General features: G+C 43.8%; 1 protein-coding gene across 2 annotated transcripts in view; it reads right to left on the bottom strand.

Annotated features, from left to right (window-relative positions):
• The window catches only part of SDK1 (sidekick cell adhesion molecule 1), a 363040-nt gene that overhangs the window by 108231 nt on the left and 234477 nt on the right, over positions 1 to 20332 (bottom strand). For both annotated transcript variants that reach the window (XM_081965817.1, XM_081965816.1), the window contains exons 15-19: positions 13297 to 13444; positions 11713 to 11853; positions 9472 to 9653; positions 6371 to 6486; positions 2567 to 2759 (exon numbers count right to left, since the gene is read on the bottom strand). In XM_081965817.1, the coding sequence (XP_081821943.1) occupies positions 2567 to 2759; positions 6371 to 6486; positions 9472 to 9653; positions 11713 to 11853; positions 13297 to 13444 (780 nt within the window). The remainder of the gene's footprint in view (positions 1 to 2566; positions 2760 to 6370; positions 6487 to 9471; positions 9654 to 11712; positions 11854 to 13296; positions 13445 to 20332) is intronic.

Here is a 20332-nt window from a genome sequence, read left to right as displayed (position 1 = left end):
AAGGAGGCTTCAGTTGATCAGACAGGCCTTAATTATCCTCTCTGCCCCCCGGATTTCACAAATGAGCTAAAGAATGAGCTGCATTCTGCAACGGTGGCGCACAGGGGAGAATCCCTGTGGCTGAAGCCCGCTGCGGTTGCAAATCTTTGCACGGGGTGACAGGCAGGCAGCTCTAATTCTGCCCTGCCAAACTTTTTGCATCTTCTGGGCTCCTAACTCCCCAAAATAAAATAAGATATATACAGAGCCGGGCTTGTTCCCGTTGGCAAGCTCGAGGCGCTTGGGTGACAAATGCTGCACACCGCAGAAATCCTTGTGAAATATACCAAGATCAGCGAGAAACGCTGCTATAACTCAGCGTGGATTGGACAGGACGAGGCCTCGGTATGTAATCCCAGGGGTATCTTCTGGTTGAAATGCTCTAACCTGGATTTTTTTTATTTTTTTATTTTATCGCCAGCCTCTACTTGAATCCTTCCGAGATTTCAGAAAGGCCCTCTTGATGTTTCAATATCTCTCTTTGAAGTGTTGAAGGTTCCTTCTCCTTGGCTAATATGAATCAATAATTCAACCTGGTGATTCATTTATCCGGTCTGTATCTCAAGAGAACTCTGGAGCTGCCTTTAATGGGTCCTTAAAGCGGGTCGCAGTCAGGCTCTCTCCGCCCAGATCGACTCTTCCTGGGTTTTAGCAATCCATCATGGGCCTCAGCCTCAAAGATCCAGGAGATTGGCAGGCGGAAAGAGATCTGAATGCATATTAGCTCTAAGCTTTTTTGTTTTTTTTAGATATCTTGTCTCTCTTATCACCAACAGGCATTATAGCATCTATACCTGTGTTTCTCAACCTTGGCAACTTTAAGAAGTTTGGGCTTCAACTCCCAGAATTCTCCAGCCAGCTCTTTCCACCAACAACCATTATAAAATCTACACTAGAATATAGAATAACAGAGTTGGAAGGGACAGTGAAGGTCTTCAAGTCCAACCCTCTGCTTAGGCAGGAAGCCCTACACCACTTCAGACAAATGGTTATCCAACATCTTCTTAAATACTTCCAGTGTTGGAGCATTCACAACTTCTGGAGGCAAATTGTTCCATTGATTCATTGTTCCCACTGCCAGGAAATTTCTCCTTAGATCTAAGTTGCTTCTCTCCTTGATTAGTTTCCACCCGTTGCTTCTTGTCCTGCCCTCAGGTGCTTTGGAGAATAGTTTGACTCCCTCTTCTTTATGGCAGCCCCTGAGATACCAGAAGACTGCTATCATTGTCTCCCACGGTCCTTCTTTTCATTAAACTAGACATACCCAGTTCCTGCAACCGTTCTTCATATGTTTCAGCCTCCAGTCCCCTAATCCTCTTTGTTGCTCTTCTCTGCACTCTTTCTAGAGTCTCCACATCTTTTTTATATCATGGCAACCAAAACTGAATGCCGGATTCCAAGTGTGGCCTTACCAAGGCCTTATAAAGTGGTATTAAACCTTCACGTGATCTTGATTCTATCCCTCTGTTGATGCAGCCTAGAGCTGTTATACTGTTGTTTCTCAACCTTGGCACTTTTAAGAAGTTTGGACTTCAACTCCAAGAATTCCCCAGCCGGAATTTTGGGTGTTGAAATCCGAATGTCTTAAAGTTGCCAAGGTTGAGAAACACTGATCTTCAGTATAAAAGATGGACAAATATAAAACTTGTCTAATGAAAGGATGATTTAGCCCTTCCTCGCTCTGCTCGTGTAAGTAACAGGATGCCTTAATTACAGTTGATTCTGAGGAGCAGGGCAACCAATTCATAAGGCTCGATAATTTACAAACCAATTCCCAGAAGGCAAAGCTGTACATTATTTATACCCTTGCAGCCAATTCTCTTCCAATGTGGAAGAATTCCCTGAGATAAGAGTCTCTTCTTTCTTCTTCTTCCAGATCTGCAGTGATCCTTTGTGCAGGTTAATCAAACCGAGGAAAGGTTTTCACCCAATTAGGAAGGCTATAAACCTTGTTCATTGTCAGGCTACGTATCTCTTGTGGAAAAACAGAATAGGCTCAAGAGGCTGGCTAGGAAGATAATCGGTGGCATTGAGAGAGGGGGGGGAAGTCTTAAGGAAGAAGATTGGAGGAACTGGATATCCCTCTACTTTAAATTTGCAGAAGTGATAGTTAAAAAACTATCACTCCGTAAATATCTGAAAATTTATGCATTTAAAGAATACAAAGTTGTCTGTTGCCACAGGGGACAGGAATAGATTGAATGGGCTTTGAGGTTGCAGAGAATTAATCTTAGGGAAACATTTCTGGAGTAAGGTGTTCAGCATTGGAGGTACGACTTACGACCGTCATTGCAACGGTCATATGTCATTTTTTCCAGTGCTGTCATAACTTCAAATGGTTGCTAAATGGATGTTTGTAACTCGAGGACTCCCTGTAGTTAAATAGGGGGTTACCCCTAATCAGAAGTCCTTAAACAAATGCTGGAGAGATCTTGGTCTGGATCAACTGCATCGGTCAACAAGCTGGAATATTTGACTACCTGACGCATGCCTGTGTGACACTGGTAAAGACAATGGTTCTACTTACTGTCTTCGTGAGTCTGAAGTAGCTGCGGTGGGCTGGGTGGCCCATCGCCCGGGGTGGTGAAGCAAAGGATCGAAGTGTAGTAAGCCGTAAATTTCTTCAGGTTGGTTATGTATCCTCTGTGGACGCCATGAAAATCTGGAGGAATGGTGACGGCGGTCTTAACATCTGGGGCATCAACTGGCCACGCCAAGAGCTGGATGATAGAGGAAAAGTGGGATCAAAGAGAGATGACATCCTTTGACGGTGAGCTACCATCCACTGGTCAATGCCATAGACAGCAGAGCTCGGATTAGCTCAATTACAAAAGCACAGAGATTCTTATTAATGTAGCTGAGTCATCTTGGACAGATTTATTGCGTTTTGGGGTTTGCAATGTATCTAAACACAGAAAGCAATCCCACCAGCCCAATCCCCCAAGGCCTTGAACAATGGACAACTTCCTTTTCTGCTTAATAGTGGCATGACAGAGTTGAGAGGGAGATTGGAAGCCTTCCAGCCTATCCCATTCTGGACCAATGGCTCAGTGGTGGGTTCCAGGCGGCACGGGCGTACTGCTGGAACTGCAGCGTACCGGTTGCGACAGGATCCGGAACCCACCACTGCAATGGCTCTCTTGAGAACCTTTTTGAAAACCTCCAGTGATGAGAGCATCCACAACCTCTGGAGGCAAGCCGTTCCATGGATGAATTGTCCTCATTGTGTAATCTCAGAGACATCAAGAACGTGAAGAGTCCATCTCAGCAAAGAAAACCATTCAGGAATTGGGGGCGGGGGGGGTGGATAAACCAGGATTAATAAAAGAAGGAAGATGATTACCCCTATAGTTCAGGGGAAGGAGATGCCTGGGAGATATGGTGATAGTATGAAGAAGATGTGAATCTGTAGCGCATTGGACTCTGTAGTCTAAGTTTTCAACTCTTGCTCAAGGTTGAGGTAGAGCCTCAAGGTTGAAATCCTCACCTTTAATTTAAACCCCGTCTCGTAAGAACAGCTCTCTCTCCGTTTCTCCGTTGCCTGGATTAAAATCTCCCTTGTTCGCCTCTGGATGGAAATCCCTTCTAAGGAGGATCCTATCACGCTGCTTAATAAGCTGGCTCGAAGATATAATGAACTACCATTGGCAGCCTTGCAGGGAGCAGAAGACAAATGGGAGCTGGGCTGCCCACATCCCACTTCGATTTAACGGTGATTGATCTGTTTTTGCATCACTATGTTGTCTGCCACCGGGCTGAGGCGCTGAGAGGGCTGCAGCGGAGGATTTGGCTGGAGAAATGCTGTCTCTCGCAACCACAACCCTGGGCTTGTGACCACAATGTTGACGGCTTCAAGGTTGCAAGCTAAGTCGTCTCAGCTAAGCATGTAGCTCAATCCATTACGGCAGGGGTGTCCCAAGTTGGGAACTTTAAGGCCCTTTGGACTTGAACTCCCAGGCTAGAAATCGGGAGATGGTGAGTTCTAGTTCTGCTTTAGGCATGAAAGTCAAATGGGTGACTTTGGGCCAATCACCAGGAGATGGTGAGTTCTAGTCCCTGCCTTAGCCATGAAAGGTAGCTGGGTGACTTTGTACCAATCCTTCTCTTTCAACCCTTGTTGAAGGGAAAATAGGAGGAAGGAGGAGAATTGGATGTGATCTCTGCCTTGAGTTGTTTACAGAAATAAGGTGGGATACAAATAAATAAATAAAAACTCTCAGAAGTAAAACACTGCAACCCCATTCTCCAATTCATAATGGCAGAGAGAGAGAGAGAGAGAGAGAGAGAGAGAGAGAGAGAGAGAGAGAGAGAGAGAGAGAGAGAGAGAGAGAGAGAGAGAGAGAGAGAGAGAGAGAGAGAGAGAGAGATGCTTGGTTTAGCAAAATTATACCTATAAAACAGACTGAAAATGTACCAATGGGTCACTAATGGGCATTTACAATTTCTTTTGAGTGGAATAGTCAACGCTTCCATAAAAAGAAGCTGAGTGTGTTTGCCAGGAAAAAAACACACACACACACACAATGAGTGACACCAGCCAGGCAAGGAAATGCACGAAATGTGGCAATTTATAAATCATTACACAAATTATGTGCTACATAAAAATATGATAGAAATGTCCTCCCTACAACTGTCTCTTATTATAGCGCGTTTGTTTGCTTTTGTTTCTTTAAAAAATCCAGGCTGTGAAATAAATACGGTCTGCCCAGCTGCTTCAGACGTTAAAAAAAGAAGATGATGAAAAAGCAAGGGAAGAGAAGGTAAAAAAAAAGAAAAGAAAGAAAAGAATCTTGACAGTTAAAAGCCGAGATTTCGGTAGCTCTTGACAAGTGCAAATCAACCTGTGTGTATGTTTTACTTTGTACGTTTTCGAAGAGAAGTGCCATTTAAACAACAATTGAATATAAAGACAACTTCTGGAAATAGCCTTACAATATAGGAAAATTGAGACATTTTGGGGGTGCGTTTTCCCCCCCTAGAGATCGGCGCTAATAACTGAAATGAGGGAGGGGAGGAGGGGTCTTTTATTCAGCCGCACTCCTCTTTCTTGTTATCCATCCACCCTCGTTTCAAAACCAGGGAAGGCAGCTAATCCTCGACTTACCACAGTTCATTTAGTGACCGTCCAAAGTTACAACGGCACTGAGAAATGTGACTTATGACCGCTTTCCATACTTCTTGATCGTGGCAAGCACCTCTGTGGTCACCTGATCAAAATTAAAAAGCTTGGCAACTGGCATGTATTTATGACAGTTGCAATGTCCCGGGGTCACTTAATGGCCTTTTGTACCACCTTCTGACCAGCAGTCAATGGGGAAGCCAGATTCACTTAACAACCGTGTTACTAACTTAAGAACTGCAGTGATTCACTTAACAACTGTGACGCCAAACTGGATCCCTCTTTTTCCCGACCTCAGAAGGCTGGGAGGCTGGTCAGGATCGAACTCTTGACAGTGGGGAGGGGACTGAGCCTGCAATGCTGCCCTTTAACCACTGGGCCACCACAGCTCCCATCATAAGTGGGAGGATCAGTTGGAAGGCACTTTTTTTCAATGCCGGGGTAACTCTGAATGTTGGCTAAACAAATGGTTGTAAGTTGAGCATTATCCCATCTTTTAGCCGTCATTTTATCTTGATGGTAACTGGTTGTTTTTTTTAATCATTTGGGAAATCTTTATCTCATAGTTTTATGCTTTGAAGACTGCAAGACGCCCGGAGTCGCTTCAAAATGAGATGGGTGGCAAATAAATTAAAGAAATTTGGCATTGAACATGGCCCAGGATCCCTATTTGGGGTGGGGTGGGGGCTCTTTGCTTCCTGAGCTCAAATCAGAGGTGGCATTCAGTCGGTTCTGGCAAACCGGTAGCAGAAATTTTGAGTAGTTCAGAGAACTGGCTAAATGCCACCTCTGGCTGGCCCCACCCACAATCCATTTGCTGCCTCCCGAGTCCCAGCTGATCGCCTGGGGCTTCTTTTGTTGCCCTGCACAGGAGAACAGAGAAGCAGGTTAGTGGGGTGGGGAGGAAATGGGGAGTATCCTTGCCCTGGAGTGGGGAGGGAATGGGGATTTTGCAGTATCCTTCCCCTGCCATGCCCACCAAGCCACACCCACAGAACCAGTGGTAAAAAAAAATTGAATTCCTCTACTGCAGGGGTGTCCAAAGTTGGCAACTTTAAGACTTGTGGACTTCAACTCCCAGAATTCCCCAGCCAGCAGAGCTGGCTGGGGAATTCTGGGAGTTGAAGTCCACAAGTCTTAAAGTTGCCAACTTTGGACACCCCTGCTCTACTGGCTCAAATGGAACCCGCTCTAACATGGATGCATTCAAACCTTGTATCCTTGGTTGATCCCATTGATGAACTGTTGCGGAGGGGGGTTCCAGGAGAATTGGATGGTGGTGGAGTTGACCGCTTCCGCTTGGACGTTCTGAGGGGGTGCGGTGGGCACTGCACAGAACCAGCCGGGAAGGAAGACAACCGTGTGGGCAGGCGGAAACCGAGGAGAAGTCAGTCCCAGAAAAGGAAAAGAAAGAAAGGAAAATTAAGCCCTCGACGGCCACTCACCATTCAAAGGTTGTAAACCCTGGTGTGGAAAAAGAGACCAGTGATTTATGTCCCTGATGTTGGGAGAGAGGAAGGGGGAGGGGGGGGTGCTGACTTTAAAAATAAAAAAGTTAATTGGATTATTTTTCATTTTCTGGGGATCCCTCTGCAGATGGAGCAAGAGATGGAATGGTTCTTGGGCCGCCTGTTATTTCGCTGACAAGCTTTTCTCCAAAGACAGAATCGCTAATAATGATTGGTGAATCCTTTCTCTTAATTATCCCAGAGGGGGAAAAAAGAAAGAAATTCTCACAACGTAAATGAAAGGTTGTTCTTCCCTTGGTTCAGTAATAATGCCAGGGGAAGGACATTGGGGAAGGAAAAGAGATGCCAAGATAGCATCTTATGGGAGAAAGATCCCCATCCTACAATAGCAATAACAATAGCACTTAAACTTATATACTGCTTTACAGTGCTTTACAGCCCTCTCTAAGCGGTTTACAGAGCCAGCCTCTTTCCCCCAACAATCTGGCTCCTCATTTGACCCACCTTGGAAGGATGGAAGGCTGAGTCAACATTCAACATACTTTTATTGGTTTCTGTGATGGGAACTATCTATGCAATGCGATATTCAAGATTCGTTTACCTTGGTCAAATGTACATTTGACAAATAAATAAACAAATGTTAAGACCATCTGTAGTGATTGTGATTCCTCCCTGGCATAACCATCCCCGCTTAGTCCCTGTGTGACGAAAAGGTGGATGAGCTATGCTTATACAACAGGGCTGTAACAGAAACCATTAATCACTTTAATTCCAGGAGCTGATTTGATTCCTGGAGTTACAGCATGTATGATTCATCTTTACAAGATTCTCTGGACTCCCCTGATGATTCCACCTCTAATGAGGTCCTGTCATTCCCAGGAAGTCTTTCAGAAAAAAAGGTGTGGAATATTAACTCCCATTAACCTAATAAAGCTCTTCTTCATGATTCGCAAAATAGCATTAAAGCCGTGTATCCTGTAAGTAACCTCTTGTAACTTTGAGTCCCTTTGTCCTGTTGCTGAAGTGTGGTGAAAGCTTGAAGAGGAGGATCCCAACTCCCAATTTTTCAGGGATTGATGAGAAGAAGGACCTGGATGGAAAACCACCCAGTCTTGGTGAAAGTAAGGAAGCATCTCATCAAAGACCCCCATGGATGAGCACATGGGGCAGGTCCATGGGACAACTTCACCTGACCTCCACATCTCCATATCTGAGGAATCACAATGCACATTTTTGGCTCATGCAGGGAAGCAAATTCCTCTTTTCAACACAATGTAGGGCATTCCAAATCAGTCCAGAACAACTTTCTGGAGAATTTGTTCTTCTCAGCATCTTCTGAAAAAATTGAGGAACGTGTTGCTTCCTCAAAGCAAAGCTAGAGTCACATAGAGTCACACTATGGCTTTCCACTATGCTTCTGTACATGAGTTCCCTAATCTGGGTCTATGTTAAGACTCAACCGCTTGCATTCCACGCTAAAATGTGGCATTATAAAGTCCAAAAAGGTAATGTGGATGAGAGCCATTAACGGGAAGGCCATGGGGAAAAGGGGAGAAGCAAAGGTTAAGTGTGCCAGGCTGCTTATGAATATGCAGACAATCAAGAGAGCATCTGGATGGTGAAGGCTTAATGAAGGTTTGAGCGGCAGGCAACATCTGAAGGTTCAGAGGTCCTATCTCAGGCTCCCATCCAGAGGAGCCTATCCGGTGATGGGATGATGTCACTGATGGGGACAAGATCAAGAAGGTCTTGCTCTTGGGTGAGAGAGGGAGTTGAAGGATCTCTTTCTGGTCTGTCTATGAAAATTCTCCATCTTCTAGGGCATGGGGTCCCAAAGGTGCTTTTCCCAAAAGGCAACTGGACTTTCTTGATTTTTTTTCTTTGAAAAACGTTTCACTTCTCATCCAAGAAGGTTCTTCAATTCTTTTCAAATTTCAAATTAAAAAACCAAGAAGGTCCACTTGGCTTTTGTAAAAAAGCACTTTTGAGATTCTTTGTGGTCTGTCTTATAATTCCTTTTACTCTCTGATTCATTTCTCATCTTGGGCTTCCATGGATCGCTCCTGAACCCTTCTGTACTTCATTTTGGACAACTGCCTATGCTTCCCCCATGACACATTTTCACCCTTGACAAATCTCTCGTATTTAAGATCGCAGAACTTTAGACCTTGCTTCAACATTGAAGAAGAAAACTTCTCTCAATCTTACTTGCTTATTTTACTCATAATTGGCCCAATCTACATTCAACTTCCCCTAGATTGGGAGATGCACTCTCTTATTTCCTATTGTCAAGCCTCAAGCCTTTTTGTCTTGTGGATCTTTGGCCTGCCACACTTTCTATCATTCTACTATGCATTTTCTATTGTGGGGAAATGGGAGGGGGGGATTGTATGGAGTTAGATGCAATGTAGCCATTACAAAATTCTTTCTAGAAAGCCAAGGTCATCCTTTGTCTTTGCACCTCTGCACCTGACTGAAACTGGATGGGTGGAACTGCCAGTATGGCAGTGGAGGATTGGACCATGGAATGGAGTTGTGGGTGTGGGGGCAAGATCATGAACTCTCAACTGGGTGGGGAAAACCGGAAAGCTTCCAGATTCGGGTTTCCCCAGATGTGCCAACATGGCTCTCTTCATAAATTGGAACTTTGAGGAATCCTTTGCCTTGGACTCTGATTTAATTTCAGGTGCTATTTGGAACCCTGACCCCATGATTATTTCTTACATCCAGGAAATACCCTTCCATACGCACACCTTCCCACACCGGCAAACCGATCCAAATATAGTCTACTCCTAGAACTCCTTAAAGCTCCCCACAAATGAGATCTGGAAGACAACCACTCACCTCCTTGCAATGTGTATTCAGTGACTGCCCTGCTAAAGGCTCCCAGACCAGCTCCGTTATAAGACGCCACCTGGATTTCATATTGGGTCCAGATGATCAGGTCTTTGATCAAGCAGTAGTTTATCTCCGCGCTGGTTATGTTCTTGTATTGATACTCCCCAGGAAGTCCTGCTAAGCGATATCTATACAGAGAAACAATTCTTGGTTGCAACCAGTTGAAGGGTGTTGATTAAAGGCAAACCATTGGTTGGGCTCCTAAGCACTTATAATGAGTGGTGACAATAGCTCCCTTCTAAGATTACTAGCCTAAAAATCAACAACTACAGGTCCAGTCCATTTAGACATTGACCCCATTCCCTAGACCAGAGTGTCTCAACCTAAGAATTTGGGATGTGTGGACCTCAACTCCCAGAATTCCCCGTGCTGGCTGGGGAATTCTGGGAGTTGAAGTCCACACAATGTAAACTTGAGATCCAGACAAATTCATTATTGGAAAAGTCTTGAATGTAGACCCATTTTAAGAAAGTGCAGATGCTCTCCAGCATCAGGAAGTTTCTTGTCTTCCTTTTCCTAAGCCCTAACTACATGAACAAGCCAGGATTGAGGTGGACTCAACCAAAAGTTGTTCATAGGGCACCTTCAGTTCTTTGGCTGGTGTTTAGAGGTTGCTGAACCAACTTTTATTCATTCTTAATTTAATGGGATTCTCTAATTGGACAACTCTTCTGCGATTTTCGAAACTTCACTTTATTCTGTTGGACAGCACACCGTTTGATGTTAAGGGGCGGGGGGAAGCCATATTTCTGTTGGGAAAGGGATTAACTCTGCAAACATCGCCATTACCACCAGCACAGCAAGAACTATTCATAATAGTGATATCAACAAATTATTAGCAAGATTATTATCAACACATTTAAAAACTCCCAGAGACAGAATTACTGTGATTCTTATCTGATTGGCAAAATGCTTATGTTCTGATTTCATTATGAATACATGTCCAAGATTGGAACAAAACTTGTGTTTTATCCTGTTTTACAGCTGTAGGAAGAAGCCTGTCTAATAAAAATGTTGATTCAGTGCCCAACTTCCATTTGCTCCCTTCCTCTTCTCTGCCACTCTTAAATATTATATTTGATCAGGCTGCAGCTTTAAACCACGTGGATGTGATGAAGGTAGCCTCAGGATGCATGCTGAAAGCAGAATGCTAACGATCATGGAAATAATAAGATTTTCTTGGATGTGAAAAAGTTGATGGAAAGTTCTGAAGCTGCTATAACTTGATTAAAAGTTCGCCCGTACTAGCAGGATTAGTCCTTTATTGCTGTTTCATTGGACCCAAATAAGTAAATTTGCTGTTGTCTTTGTTTTACCCAAAGAAGGCAAAAGATGGAGTGTTCCTTCAACACAGTAGAACACAGAACATGGAATAATAAGGTTGGAAGGGACCTTAGAGGTCTTGTAGTCCAACCTCCTGCTCAAGCAGGAGACCCTATATAATCCCGGATGAATGGTTGTCCAATCTATTCATGAAAACCTCCAGGGAGGGATAGCTTTGGAGATTCTCAGTCATCCAGGTCATGGTTGTCCCAAAGGTGTTTTGTTCAAGACTTTCTGGTTTTTCTTTGAAGGAGCTTCTCATCCAAGAGAGATGGAGAAGCTTCTTGGACGAGAAGCGAAACATCTTCAAAGAAAAAACTGAACGCTAAATTGCCTCTATGGTGGGGGAAACCGGACTTCCGGTCGGCTCCAGAATCGAATGGGGGGCTTCCGGTTAGGACCTTTGTGGCTCTTTGAGTGTTTAAGGTTGCCGACCCTTGAGTTAGACCGTTAATGAGCCAAGTTTTGATTTTATGCAATTAAAGGAAACCAAACTGGCTAATCAGTTTCCTGGGAGACAAAGATATTGGGACTTATCTCAAGATACACGGGTTTTGACCATGGGGCTTCTGGTTGTTGCTCCTTTTTAAAGACAAAAAAAAAAAACATTATTGGGTAGGACACAACTCTTGTTTGCCAGAGGAGACCAAGGCTCTCTCAGTTTGAGAGGGGAAAACATTGCTCCGTTATTAAAATAGTCAGATGAGATTTCCATCCCATGAGAAATTATAATGTAGTTTCTTTGGGTTTGACTCAACGCACTGCAAGAATCCCACAAGCTCTTGTAAAAAAAATGGTTTGGTGCAATAGGTAAGTGGCAAGTGCACTGCTTCAGCCTCTTCAGGTCAGTCAAGGGCCTTTTACCTTATGATGTAGCCATGGAGAACACCGTTATGTTCACTTTCTGGAGGGGGCTGCCACTGGACCATGATGGACTGATTGGTCCGTCCGCTAGCCACGATGTTCTTAGGCGCAGCGCTTGGAGGTTCTTCAGGCAACATCAATCTGAGCAGAAGAAAAGTCAAGCAAAACAACAACCAAGAAAATAAGACTTCCCGGGATAATAAGCCCCTATCTGGCTTTTGAGCGTGTGCGCTAAAATAATCCCTCCCCCGAAAATAAGCCCTCCCCGAAAATATTGCAACCCAGCAGCAGCTGCCTCCTGCACCTCAAAAATAATAAGTCCTCCCTGAAAATAAGGCCAAGTGCTTATTTCGGGGGTCAGGGAAACACAGTAGCACCAGTTTTAATCAGATGTGGCCGAGCTGGGTTTTTAGGGCTTCTCCAGTGGGATTACGGTAGGAGCAACTAACGTGCTGGAGCAGTTAAGCAGATGATAAAATAAAATTTAAAGTCATTTAAGAGAGATTTGAAGTAATTTCTCTGTTTACGCTGAGCCTCATGTTGGAGCTTGAAGGCTCAGAGAGCCAACTCTCCTGAAAATCCAGCCAGGTTCAGAGAGAATTTAGAGCATTGGAGCAGGATGTTTATCTTCCCCTAATCTCTCAAAAGGATCTTCAGAAGGTTAGGAGAAATACTGGAGAGGAATCTCCAAAAATAGCCAAAGGAGGTGTCTACCTTTATCTTATTTCATCATCTGTGTTTACACCTTCTCTCTTTCAAGTGCCATTCACCTCTTTCTCTTGGATCTATGATGAATTAGCAAAGATGAGCACACTGTTCAGATCAAAATAGTTTCCAGCCATAGTTTTTGGTGTTTGGAGAAACGCATGACTAGGAAAATCAAGATAATGTTCTGACCCAGGCTTCTTCCCAAGCAAACTTCTTGCCCCAACAAAAAACCCTTTTATTCATTGACTGTGAATTCTGCTCATTCACATCCAGCAAAGTCTTTCAAGGGAGGATTTACAGTCACAGACCTTCTCTGGCTTGGAGAGCTGCCAGGCCGATATCTGCAGAACTTGGCAAGGCGTCTCAGAGAGTCACCAACCAATTAAGCGAACTAATGATCTCCTGCAAACTCCACTCCCCTGTCGCTCCTCTTTTATTTCCTCTGGGAGGGGCCATTCATCGTCCACCTGTGGCCTTACTCCCAAGTCGACCCCTGTTCTTTAGCTGTTCCCTTCGTCTGGCAACTCTGTGCATGCGCACACTGGGAACAGGCTCCAGCTGTTCTTCCGCCATGTCTGACTCTGAAGGCAGCTGATAACTGTCAGACGGCCCTGGCCCACTCTCTGTATCCAATGCAGAGCCCTCATCAGAGCCTTCCCCAGACTCCAGGACTGGCCCATCTTCCTCCCCAACCTCCTCACTGAACGAATCTGCAACCAGCTCTGCAGATTCAGTGGGCCACAACAGATACAGCGATTGAATCTATGCCATTTTGGCTAATGTTTCTACAGTCATCAATGGACTGCTTTTCATTGGCCAAACCATCAATTCCCAATGAAGTTCAATCATTCATCAAGAGCTGTCGTTTCAGCGTACCTACTGGTCTCCAGGCTGTACTGTCCTTTGCCCACTTGGTTAACAGCGCAGACTCTAAACTGGTAGGTCCGGGCTGGGGTTAGCCCGCTCACAGTGATGCTGGTCAATGAGGGATCAATATTGGAGAGATGAACTTTCCAGGGAGAATCTAGTGGGGAGAAAGAGAGATCATCAATCATGAATTTGACCCAGTATGTGATTCATCAAACAGGCTTTCTCTGTCCGAGTGTCAGTTCCCAGACTCCCAGAAAATCAATAGGTAAGAACTCAGTTCCCCAGTTCCGTCCTTTGCCACAGTTGTCACTGTGATTTTCCACAGGTAGACCTAACTTTTTGTAGACCTAACCTGCCAGACATTACAGGATACCTGTCGAGCGCCAGGGAAATCGGGAGATTCAGGCAGTCCAAATGAGTATAACAGTTTATTGCAAGAAGCAATAAAGCTCTCTGCAAGAATCTGGCCAACTGGCCATTAAAGAAAATGAGTGGGAGATAAGAGAGGCATTCAAGACGGGCTGAAGTTAACATCTTCAGCAGGCACGCAGGGATTCATGATTTATGACGCATTTGACTTCTCCCTCCAGCTCATCCTGGTCATCTCCTACAGTACTAAACAGCTCAGAGGAAAGTCTGAGTATTCAAAGACAGACTGGAATTCCCCCTATTCATGGCTTCTAAATTAAGAGCTATCAAGAGATCAAAGTTTCCCCCCCCCCAACTCAATCCATACCCCCATTAGGCCAGGGTTCTTGACAAAGTGATTTGGCCTTACTAGATCTCGCTTTATTACCATAAAGACAGAGCAGTTACACCCCGATGCTAAATATATCGACTGAGAAGATAGAGACTCAATTCAAATAAATGCATCTTGCTTACAAGTAAATACTTTTAGGAGTGGGCTGTTAGTCAATTAAGACCACCCACCCCCTCAACCCATTGATCATCTGCTTAGCTGCTTAAAATAATGTAATAGAGGATACTTCAACATTGAATGCAACCGGCTTGACTCAACAACAAAGACATATGTTTTACTGTTTGAAAAAAAAAACTGTTTTCCCTACTTAAAGAAGTGTTTATAAAAATGTCCTCATCGGCTATAAAACATCTTCATGTAAAGTAACAGATTAAAATTCAATTAAAATGTACCTTTTAATCCACTTTACAATTACTCCTGTATGTCCCATCTAATCCTCCGTTAACTGTTCTTTTCTAAGATGAAGGACCTTAAGCTTCTTAATGATGTTTTCTCATATTACCTCTTAATAATAGGAGTGGGTTTTTTTTAAAAAAAAGAAAACACAATGTAAGGTATAAGCACAGTGCTTTGACGCTACTTAAGTCTTAAGAGTTTTCTTCAAATACCTGTGCAGCTAAAGATAGTTTTCCTAAAGGCCAACCTTGTGGTGTTTTGTTTTGTTTTTCATTAGAGTCTTCCAAAGTCTTCTAGAGACATCCAACAAAAAATGTTTGGCCAAAATAAGGTAGTCTTTGCAAATTGCTTAACATGGAGGTGGATGGAGATGCTGTAAGTTGCTAAGAGGAAGATGGTTTCAAACTGGAAAATTTGTCCCCCTCTCCTTTGAGTCTAAAGCAAAGCCATGCATGCTCTCACACCAAACATTCACACAACCAATACACTCCAGTTTTTTTCTGCCTTCCGGATTCCTGCTAGAAAGCACAATTGAATTTTATAAGAGTGAACTGAAAACCTGTCCTTATATGGTAAAGGTAAAGATTTCTCCTCGCACGTATGTGCTAGTCGTTCCTGACTCTAGGGGGCGGTGCTCATCTCCGTTTCAAAGCCGGAGAGCCAGCACTGTCTGAAGATGTCTCTGTAGTCATGTGGCCAGCATGACTCAACGCCAAAGGCGCACAGAACGCTGTTACCTTCCCACCAAAGAGGGTCCCTATTTTTCTACTTGCATTTTTTACGTGTTTTCGAACTGCTAGGTTGGCAGAAGCTGGGACTAGTCACGGGAGCTCACTCCGTTACGCGGCGCTAGGGATTCGAACCGCCAAACTTTCTGATCGACAAGCTCAGCATCTTAGCCACCGAGCCACCGCGTCCCTAAGCACATGAGTGGATCGCAAATGATTACAACTTTTCTCCAACTTTTTTTTTAAAAAAACTACAGTTTTTGGACCCCGCAGCTTCTCAATTCAGCTCGATTTAGCACGAGCCTGAGAGGTTTTTAATCTGCGGAAGAGAAGCAGCTTCTCTCTCTGTGTCCACATAGTTAAGGCTGATGGAACATTTCTCCACCAGAGAATGACACCGCATGTGTCAACCCGCAATAAATAAAAACTGTATTCATTAACATTTTAATAAAGGAGGAAATGAGCAGGATGGGGACAGATGGGTTGCCTATTTCTCAACCCATCTGTTTGGCAGTCCGTTCCTAATACCACACCCAGCAACCCAGCAGCCGAACAGACGGCGAAGGATCCTGATGGCATTCGCCCACAGCTAGCTTGGAATATCTTCCTTGCCCGCATTTCACGCAGGTATGGAACGGTGACTTTCTCCGCCAAGTCGGCTCGGTGCCACCAGCCTAGGAGGGCTTTCTTTCTCTCCTGGGAAACCTGTACACTTGGGGGGGGGGGAAATGTGTGTGTGTGTGTGTTGTGGGAGAATGACATTTTCAAAGGAGAAATCTCAAAGGTGAGGCAGCTTTCCTGGGAGGGCCGTAATCTATTCCGCTGCTAATGGCTTTGGCTCACGGGCTTCCATTATTATTATTATTATTATTATTATTATTATTATTATTATTATTATTATTATTATTATTATTATTATTATTATTATTATTATTATTATTATTAAGCCATCTGCCTGGCATTCATTTAGCTTAAGAGAAAGAAGGACTAGGGGAGACATGATAGCAGTGTTCCAATATCTAAGAGGTTGCCACAAAGAAGAGGGAGTCAAACTATTCTCCAAGGCACCTGAGGGTAGAACAAGAAGCAATGGGTGGAAACTAATCAAGGAGAGAAGCAACTTAGAACCGAGGAGAAACTTCCTGAGAGTTAGAACAATTAATCAGTGGAACAGAAGTTGCCTCCAGAAGTTGTGAATCCCCCAACACTGGAAGTCTTTAAGAAGATGTTGGATAGCCATTTGCCTGAAATGGTATAGGGTTTCCTGCCTAGGCAGGGGGTTGGACTAGAAGACCTCCAAGGTCCCTTCCAACTCTACGATTGTATTGTATTGTATTGTATTTCTCTCATCGGTATGATAAGATGCTGCAGAGTCAACCCTGGCCCACAGCTGCTAGACAAATATTATGTCCTGGCTGTGTTTGCTCTTGATGGTGGGGAGATACTTATGACCCTTCAGATATCTTGGGACCACAACCCTCAAGGGTTCCCCACCTGCCTCTGGTGAGGGAGCCACAATCAGTCTAGGTTAAGGATTGTCAGCAATCCCTGTTCCGTCAATTTCTCCATCTTCCATGAAGCATGTAGATTGTTCTTACAGCCTTTTACAGATGAGCTGCTATGAATCAAAAGAGGATTTGTCGCTGTGTTGGTGTCCGAAGAGTGTGACAAAAATGAATAAGAAGGAGAAAAGGAAGCCCGGGCGGAATTAGTAAGCAACTTAAAGAAGTTTAATCAAGAAAATGGAAGAGCAGACACTAACTAGAATATTGAATGGCCATAAATGAGCTAATTGTCACCAGGTCTGTTTCCTGAAGCTATTCTGTTCCATTTGTTTACTGCAAGTGTAAACACCACTCAAGAGTGCTTAACCTGAGCCATTCGATCAACTGAGCAACAACTGGGCCTATTAATCTCTCCACTGACGTGGAATTGTGCTCTGTTTATATGCCGCATCTGTAGAATGCTTTAGTCTTTTTTTTCCCCTTCTCTCGCCCTCTTGGCGGAAGATAAAAGATCTGGCAAGAAGAGAGATTAAGCTAAAAACTAATATAAACAAACCCTATTCATCTCCCAGGCAAGGAAAATAGCGGTTTGAAGGAAAAGATGGTCTTTCTCACACAGCCCAAGGACCGACTCGGTTTACGGAGGACCTTTGAAAAAAAAAAATTAAACAGCAAGTTTCTCCTAATCATCAAACTAACCCTTTTCAAAGGCTGCTTCTCCCTGAAGCGCAGAATCAACCCGACGAAAAGGCTGGATACCGAAACCATTTATTGAACAATGTATAAAAAAGAACACGGCAATTCCAGGGACTGGATTACTTCTCCTGACTCTTTTCTATTTTTGCTTTCAGAAGAAGAGGCAATTTCTGTGCCTTTGTCCTTCCTAAGCAACCGTCCCTTGGCCAATCCCAGCATTAGTTCAAAGTTACACAGTGGACCATCATAGCATCTCTCACTTGGCATCAACTGTCACATCAACATCAACAAGAGGTCCTCCTGCCAGGTTCTTCTCCCTTGTGATGGGCACAGCCTGAAATGTTTCACTCCTAAGGACCCCATGATAGATAGAGAGTGTTTGATCACAAACTCAACTCTGTAGAGACAAAGTTATCTCGGCCATAAAAGACAGCTGGAGCTTACTCCAGAGGTTGAGTTGTGCTCCAGGTTGAAGGTGGAACAGCATGGCTACCCTCTCTTCCATGCCATTCATCAATAACTCTATTGACCCTACTCAGAGTTGCATGCATGCAACGATTAGATGATTAGAGGACTGGAGGCTAAAACATATAAAGAATGGTTGCTGGAATTGAGTATCTCTAGTTGATGAAAAGAAGGTGACATGATAGCAGAAGTCTAATATCTATGCGGCTGCCCCAAAGAAGAGGGAGTCAAATTATTCTCCAAAGCACCAGAAGGCAGGACAAGAAGCAATGGGTGGAAACTAATCAAGGAGAGAAGCAACTTAGAACTAAGGAGAAATTTCTTGAACAGTTAGAACAATTAATCAGTAGAACAACTTGCTTCCAGAAGTTGTGAGTGCTCCAACACTGGATGTTTTAAAGAAGAGACTGGATAACCATTTGTCTGAAGTGATGTAGGGTTTCCTGCCTAAGCAGGGGGTTGGACTAGAAAACCTCCAAGCTCCCTTCCAACTCTGTTATTCTATTCTAGTGGTAATGGCATCGAAGGGTTCCAGTATTCTGTGTCATGAATGCAACTCTCAGAAATTTCTATTTTAATGCCACTGAAATGTTCTGCATTCTGAGGAAAAGGGAAGACGGAGAGAAGGACCTTTTGCTTCCTCACACTGTCCTCACTGTTGTTTCCTGTGCCCTGGACAGCTATTTCCACCATGCTTTGAGAAAATCGCCTTGCAGGGATCCAAAATCCTAACTCCTAAGTAAAAAGAGCATTTTATCTACCCCAAATGCTAAGCAGAAGCTCGGGAGCTACCATTCTGGAGGGCACCAAGCTGACACAGGCCAATTTAAAACAATCACTTAAATTAAATCATCTGTAATTTTTATTCATTACAGTGATTGGGACTGAAATGATCTCTTCTGCAAATTACTTTGACCAGAACGTATCTACAGATAAGGCTTGCATAAATCCCAATTCTCTGCTGAAATAGAGATGGAAGGCGGTATTCAAATGGCGATAAAATACATCCCCATGTGTGTCACCAAAATTATACTAAGCGGTGAGGTTTTCTACTGTAATTCCTCTAACCTGAGAGTATTCTTGAGAATGAATATATAGAACTCTTTCTCTCTGTCTCGTTTAAAGGAAGCCAACCAAGTATTTAGTAATGCGGTGTATCTGTTTTGAATAATAATTGTCATCTTGTAAGCTGCGCAGAATCAACTACTACTCTGATTTTTAAAACTTGTACTTGGAGGGAATTCCTACAATCTACCCCCAACCCCCAACCCCCAAATATAAATTTAGCAGCTATAGGTTACCATCCTCTGCCTTAAATTCATACGTTAGAAGATTCAGGTTCCTCAACTGCTCTTAATAATAGTGAATTGATTTACAGATTTTGTTTGGGCTATAAGCTATATGTTACTAGAAAGCCAATCAAGCTTTGGAAATCAAAAGGAGAGAAACTCGAGATAACTATAGTGTCAGGATTCCAAATAGCATCCTCAGATAAATAGACATTCCTTAAAGTTCCAATTTATTAGAAATGCCATGTTGACAAATATGGGAAAACCAGAATCGGAAAGTTTCTAGGTTTTCCCCACCCAGTTGAAAGTTGAAGACCCTGCCCTAGCACCCACATGTCCATCACACGCCCCAATCAGCTTGTCAACTCATAAAGTTGGAGAATGTGATTTATCGCACAGACTGAGGGGAAGGAAGGAACAGGGGTAAAGTTCAGCCATAATTCAAATGAGGTTTAGATCTGACTGCAATAGGGTATTGCTGAAATGAGGCTCCTAATAAATGACTGGTTTTCTTTTGAAACTTGGCTCGAGGCTCATGAATCAATTAGTGCATCTTTAGGAAACCTGACACAGCCACTGTCATGAAGGAAGATTCCTCCCATCCACGCCAGTCCAGGTGCAAGGACAAAATGACCTTGACTCTCTGAGGAAGAATGTTATTATGGTTACATATCTCCCATGCGCCATACAATCCCCCCCCCTAGTTTTCCACAATAGAATATGTGATAGGCTTGAGGCCCTATGCAGAGATGGCCTCCGAACCTGAGATATAGAACCCCATTTGAGAGGAGATGCACTGTACGAGTCCCTTTTTGGGAGAGGGGCGGTCTAAAAATCTAAGAAATAAATAAATAAATAAATAAAACCAAACTCTTGTGTTAAGTTTTTCACAACCAACAAATCCCACAGCATCCTCTCGACAAATATCCCTTGACTCCTGGAGAATGAGAGAGAGTAACTCTTCCAATGGTGGGTTCCTACCAGTTCAGACCGTTTCCGTAGTGGTTTGACGGCCTGGGTCGCCGCCATCTTGTTTTTTGCTTTTGCGCATGCACAGAGCAATTTTTATTGCACTGTGCATGTGCGCATGGCATGCCCATGAGGAAAACGGCAGTAGTGACTGCCAGAACCCACCCCTGAACTCTGCCCCTGTCTTCCTTTGCAAGTTAGAATTTCTCTCTTTTTCGTATGTGTGCTTTCAGA

Source organism: Natrix helvetica (genome assembly GCF_964273705.1).
Source record: "Natrix helvetica genome assembly, chromosome: 13".
NCBI classification, from domain to species: domain Eukaryota; kingdom Metazoa; phylum Chordata; class Lepidosauria; order Squamata; family Natricidae; genus Natrix; species Natrix helvetica.
This window is presented reverse-complemented; position numbering and strand designations above follow the sequence as displayed.